This window comes from Tarenaya hassleriana, unplaced genomic scaffold, assembly GCF_000463585.1.
Source record: "Tarenaya hassleriana unplaced genomic scaffold, ASM46358v1 Cleome1, whole genome shotgun sequence".
Classification (NCBI taxonomy): Eukaryota; Viridiplantae; Streptophyta; class Magnoliopsida; order Brassicales; family Cleomaceae; genus Tarenaya; species Tarenaya hassleriana.
This window is the reverse complement of record NW_010960187.1, coordinates 4,873,103-4,879,401: the sequence shown is the minus strand read 5'-3', so window position 1 is coordinate 4,879,401 and position 6,299 is coordinate 4,873,103. Positions and strand designations below refer to the sequence as shown.

The 6,299-nt window shown below is 42.2% G+C and overlaps 2 protein-coding genes across 3 annotated transcripts; one reads left to right on the top strand and one right to left on the bottom strand.

The window, feature by feature from the left end:
- Positions 1-399: 399 nt before the first annotated feature.
- Positions 400-2,266, top strand: LOC104811771 (polygalacturonase QRT3). Of its 2 annotated transcripts, none has more exons than XM_010538600.2 (4): positions 400-717; positions 768-791; positions 878-1,105; positions 1,206-2,266. In XM_010538600.2, the coding sequence occupies exons 1-4, from the start codon at positions 550-552 to the stop codon at positions 2,235-2,237; spliced, it is 1,452 nt and encodes a 483-aa protein (XP_010536902.1). In that variant the 5' UTR covers positions 400-549; the 3' UTR covers positions 2,238-2,266. The 2 variants fall into 2 exon arrangements, with proteins under 2 accessions (XP_010536902.1, XP_019057370.1); XM_019201825.1 differs by having other exon boundaries at positions 400-720; positions 771-791.
- LOC104811787 (glycine-rich RNA-binding protein 4, mitochondrial) lies at positions 2,221-3,804 on the bottom strand. Its single transcript, XM_010538609.2, has 4 exons — positions 3,633-3,804; positions 2,936-3,004; positions 2,693-2,799; positions 2,221-2,610 (listed from the first exon to the last, which is right to left on the bottom strand). Exons 1-4 carry the CDS (start codon positions 3,766-3,768, stop codon positions 2,467-2,469), a joined length of 456 nt encoding a protein of 151 aa, XP_010536911.1. The 5' UTR covers positions 3,769-3,804; the 3' UTR covers positions 2,221-2,466.
- Between the last annotated feature and the right edge of the window lie 2,495 nt (positions 3,805-6,299).

Genomic DNA, 6,299 nt, shown 5'->3' with positions numbered 1-6,299 from the left:
CTTTCCCTAAGATAACATACATGCTTGCGGATGAAAGATGACACGCAATCCAAAATGAATGATTTGAATTATAATTGGCAAATTTCAAGATGGCCATTTATGTGTGACTTTACTATATTTGTCCATTAAAGGCCATATTTTCTTAATGGGAAATATTCAACAACTAAAATTTCTCAAAATAACTGTATGGTGTTTAAAAAAGGGTTTGTATATATATAATACAATATAAATCATAGGGTTAGGTGGTAACGATTATGAATTATTGATAAGAGGGATCACGGATTATTAATCCAACTTCAACGGTTGTACCAACCACTTAAGGACCAACGAGTTTCAATCTTTTTTATGCACCAAGAGGATAAATTATTTCGTTTTTCGGCTCAAAACGTTTCGGCTTTAAATTGGAGATCGCGGTGCGTCGGGAAAATCAACAAACGACAGCCATCTGCTTTAACTCCTCTCTCTCTCTCTCTCTCTCATTTTATAACCAGAGAAAACAGCAAAGCCAAGGTTGCAGAAGAAGAAGAAGACAAGGATCGAAGAAACCAGATGAGAGTCCGATGCTGGATCCTGTCCCTGTTCCTGCTCTCAGTTTCAATGGCACTTGGAGAAACATCATCCTTACGTAGCCACAGCAAGCAGAAGCTTCTCGAGTTCCAAGAAAAGATCCAACACCGATTGGCTTCTGCTCCCATTTTCCCGCCATTGTCTTCTCCACCACCTTCTTCTTCCCCTCTGCCCCCTTTTCCCCGCCATTGTCTTCTCCACCACCTTCTTCTTCCCCTAAGATGGTATGTGTATATACGTACGTACGTTCATATCTATCTATCTATATATATGTATGCGTATATGGTCTGACGCGAGGGACTGAATGCAGATTGGGAGAGTGATATACCCAATCGGGTATGGAGCAGACCCGAGAGGAGAACAAGACAGCAGTGACGCAATACTCGCAGCTTTAACTGATGCTTTTCATTTACAGAGTGGACTTCAGTTGCTGCCACGTGTCACCGACCTCGGCGGTCTCGTCCTTGATCTCCAAGGCGGCAACTACAAGATCTCCAAACCCCTCCGGTTTCCTCCCTCCGGCGGCGGCAACCTCGTTGTCCGTACCATCATCATCATCATCTAAAAAAAACTCATTTACCAACTCTCGTTTTGATAGATTTGTCTTTCTGATTCCAAACCTAATCCACATGATTCAGGTTCAAGGAGGAACTCTCCGGGGATCCGACGAGTTTCCCGCCGACCAGCATTTGGTCCAATTAGTCTCCCCATCCTCTGTCAAAATGTCGTCGGAGAATTCTCCTCCACAGTTCTCCGACGAGGAAGACCAGAGTTCCGGGATCTTCTACGAGGACATAACCTTCCGGGATGTACTTTTCGACTCGAACTTCCGAGGTGGGGGCATTTCGGTGATTGACTCCGCCCGAATCCGAATCAACAACTGTTACTTCCTGCATTTCACAACACAGGGGATACAGGTTCAGAGGGGCCATGAGATACTCATATCAAGCTCCTTCTTGGGGCAACATTCAACTGTAGGCGGAGACAGCCAGGAGAGGGAATATTCCGGGACTGGGATCGATATCTCGAGCACGGACAATGTGATCACCGATGTCGTGATTTTCTCGGCGGCCGTCGGGATCTCATTGAATGGCCCGGCTAATATTGTCACTGGAGTGCACTGCTACAACAAGGCAACGTGGTTCGGAGGTGTTGGCATTTTGGTAAAATCGCCATTGACGAGGATAGATAACTGTTACCTGGATTACACAGGTATAGTCATCGAAGATCCTGTCCAGGTTCACGTCACAAACGGCCTGTTCTTGGGGGATGCTAATGTAGTGTTGAGATCCATAAATGGTCGGGTTTCGGGGCTAAATATCGTCAACAACATGTTCAATGGCGACCCGAAACACAACTTCCCGATCATCAAGATCGAAGGAGAGTTTCATGATATTGACCAAGTGGTCATCGATCAGAACAATGTAGAAGGCATGACTCTGAAATCAACATTCGGGAAGCTGCTGGTTTCGATGAACGGGACACAGTGGGAGGCCGACTTTTCCCCGGTTCTGGTATTCCCAAACCGGATAAGTAACTTCCAATATTCATTTTTCGCACAAGCTGAGCAGATTCCTGCTCATGCTGTTATCAATGTTTCCAACAATGTGGTAGTAGGACAGACAGATAAGGCTGTCACTGGAACTGTATCAGTGATTGTTTATCAGTAAAATCTTTCACAGAGAAAGTGATTCTCTCATGCTACATTGCAATTATGTTTGGTTTGTAGTTTAAACAAAAACTGAGATATAAACCAGAAAGCTAACCTCTTGATCTTCATAATTTATCTTCACTTGTATATTAGATGAGCCCGTCATCTCCAACGGGAGTAAGTCTGATCTTCTAACCAGCAATGGCTGCTTGGGCCATGTTGAATGCGATCTTTAACCTTGGTATCGGTTAATACCAGCAATCTGCCAACTCATCACTCGCTTCTTCTGGGGGTTGACGCTTCTCAGGGGGTCCTGAGGTTCTTGGGTATCCTCTGAAATCATCCTTCCCTGGTTTTGCGATGTCGACATAAATCACCCTACCATTGTAAACCTGGAACAAGATGAGAAGAATCAATAAGAATTGTGACAGAAAGTATGTTGTTGTTGCAGCAGTTGCCGAACAGTTTATTTACCTGACGATCCATGGTTTCCAAGGCTAGCATTGCATCATCTTGACATTTGTATTGAATAAATGCATATCCTTTTGATCTCTTCGTGGATCCATCCTTGACAACCTTAACTGTTGAAAGATGATTAAGACATCAATGAAACTTTTAAAGCTAATCAATAAGAATTGTGATGAGCAGATCATTATAATGGAGCAAACGCAGGTTCTTGAAACAAAACTCATAGCAAGTGGAAACACATTTAGTAACCTTCAGCTATCTCTCCAAAGGCTGAGAATTCCTTCTGCAGAAAATGTTCACTAGTAGCAAACGGTAGATCTGCAGATTCGAAGAAAATAAACTGTCAAAACAGAGAGAACTCAGCGAAAACGGAGACAAGACAAAAAGTAAAAAAAAAATCATACATCATAGAGGTTTAGCTCAAATTGCATCTCCAAAGCAATTCAAAGTTTTCTCCAAAGAACATCATCGGATTTATCTCATTTTGTTGATAACATAGTGAACCAGAGGATCATAGTATCATACTATGCCCTTGAACGCTAGACGAAAAGCCATAAATTCCCCAAAAAATCACAAACAAGTTGTATGTTTTTCACACTTGTTCTTAGTTCCATAACAGAAAAAAGCAGATTGCTTTGTTCATAAAAAAACCTCGGTGCTTCTCATCCGTTAACCGATCTTGATCAACTTAGCGTAATACAATTTCGTCACCATGGTTTCATAAATAAAAAAAAGTCCTCATCATGGAGCAATAAAAAGCTTAAGAAATATCATGAAACAGGGGAATTCCACGTATTTCAGCTATAAATGAACTCAATCCACCGAAATTAAAAACACCCAAATCTATCAAATTTGAATCTACCCCACAACTCATCACAGAATGAGGAACTCATTCGGAATTTCGGATTCAACCAAAATCAAACAAAAAGTAGCAGCAGAATCTTACTTTTGACCATAATTTTGCTGGCGAGAGGGTAATTGGAGAGAGAAGCATGGATCCTCGTAAACTTAGGGTTTCTCCGATTTAATAGAGACGACGGAGAAGCTACGGGGGGAGGTAACGAGAACGTCGCCGCCAACATGGTGCTCCGGTTGCCGTGGAGAGAGAAACCGTCGCGAAGATTTTGGACCCAATAGACTATAAACGGCGCCGTTTCCATATGGGCCTTGTAAAGCCCAATTACGTCTAGGCCCAATTAAGCAGATCCAGTAATGTATGTTTCGGATTATTTTGTGGAGAGAATATGCGAAATGGAATTCAAAACATCAAAAGGCAAAAGAGTTAAAACTTTATTAAATAAAAAGAGTTTCCATTATTACGAAATGAAGAAGATCTCAGCATTCAGAAAAGCGTTCGGATCGGACCACAAAATTCCATCTTCGAAGAATGCTTCAGACCGGTTCAGCTCCGGTTCACACTTCTCATTCTCCATCTCTTGCAACCGATCATGATCCGATTTTTGGGTATCTCCCCAAGTGAGCAACCACCCTTCGTCGTCAGATAACCGGTAATCCTGCTGGAAATTCATGTTAACCGGACCTCTCGGAATTCGGTTAACGCCTGAACCGGTTGGTTTTCCGGTAAACTGTTGAACCAGGGCACGGAAATTATCGGTAGTGGACTCGTCCCGTCGCCGCCTGGATGAACTTGTAAATCGTTTTCCGATAGGCCTCGAGATAAATACTCTGTTATGGTTTAATATCTGCTTATTGGGCATGTTTGTTTTTCCATTGTTCATGGTTCTGTATATAGTTTTCAAGGCTTGGTTTCACACTTGAGAGAGAGGGAGAGTATATGCGTGCATAAGTTTGTGTGCATATGTATCTTTATACGGGTAACGGAAGTTGACCAAATCGAATTTGAAGATTCGAGAGGTAACATACTAGGTTTATATATTCATATATGCATGTGATAATATATATTAAAAATCATGATATGCCTTCTGTATATAGTTTTCAAGGCTTGGTTTCACACTTGAGAGAGAGGGAGAGTATATGCGTGCATAAGTTTGTGTGCATATGTATCTTTATACGGGTAACGGAAGTTGACCAAATCGAATTTGAAGATTCGAGAGGTAACATACTAGGTTTATATATTCATATATGCATGTGATAATATATATTAAAAATCATGATATGCCATATGGTATTTGAACATGGTTTTTTTTGGTAAACTTTATTTTCTTTTTTTCTTTTTTTTTTTGGTAAAGGTGATTTGGATTAATCAAAAAACAAATTTTACAACCAGTTCCAAACTGTATACAAAATGATTATGAACCCATGAGAAAATGGTAAAAGAAAATCCGATCATAAAGAGTAAAATAATAATCTCATCAGCTATGGAGGTCGAGAATATCGTGTCAGGTAGTACCATTCAGCAAGAAGAGAGCATCCTTGGGAGGAAGGCTTGCACTTGGAGGACAGGAGAATATTTCGCATCGTTCGATCAACTTTCCAACGGGTGTATTCGATGGATCTGCATCTTCCACGAAAAATTCGGTAATTTCGTTCCCTCCATATTTCATAGATGGAGGTTTGTAGCACAAGCTTGGCAATGTATCTTCTACCGCTTGAGATATCCTGCGATGGATTTCTGAACCAATCCACAATGCATGCGAGAGTACTAGGTGGATTCGACCAACATACCTCACCAAAGTGACGCCAAAGAACCAAAGTGACGCCAAAGAGAGGAGGCATAGTTGCACTCAAAGAATAAGTGATGATGAGATTCACCAGCCATATCACATAGCCTACACCGAGTGTCTGCTGTGACACCCCAACGATGAAGCCGGTCTTTTGTCGGTAACCGCTCCATCATAACCTGCCAATGAAGTATAGCATAATGGGGAATACATCGGGCGAACCATACTAAAGAATGCCAGGGGACTGTTTGTGCCGCGTTTCTGATTAGCCGCCAAGTCATTGAAGAAGAGAAGTGTGGTCTGTAGTCATTATCTTTATATTTCCACAGGTGGGTGTCCGGACCTCTTTCAGACGAGGGAGGTGATGTCGTTGAGAGACAAATCTGAAGTTGCTGCAATCGGTCTGAGCGTGCTCCCGGGAGTGTCCAAGATCCATCAGCTGCAGCTTGATTAACCGTGGAATGCAGAGGGAGTCGTAGGTGACAGGGGCCAGCCGCACCGACCCATTTAAGCAATGATCCAAATATCGTCCATGGGCCATGCCAAAACAATGTTGATTCACCATTTCCTATCTGAACTTTTAGAAATTGAAGAGCCAAGTCCTTCAGATCCAAGAGCTTACGAAAATTCCAAGAGAAACGTACAGATGATGAAGTGATCCAGAAACAGCGGCACTTGAGCACATTCAACTTCGTCCAAGCTACCCCGAGGGATCCTGACTTGGTAAATAACATCCAAATGAGCTTTAAGCGAAACACCATATTAAAGTACTCAGCAATGCTTCGTAGCCCTAATCCACCCTCTTGACGCGGTAAGCAACAAGTAGACCAGGAAATCCGACGGGCCTTCTCTGTACCCCATAAAAACCCCGAGCATAGGCTGTCTACTTGCTTCAAGAAGTATTTAGGAAGTAAAAACATCATACTCCATGCATTTATCATTCCATAAATGACAGTGCCTATTAGTTGAAT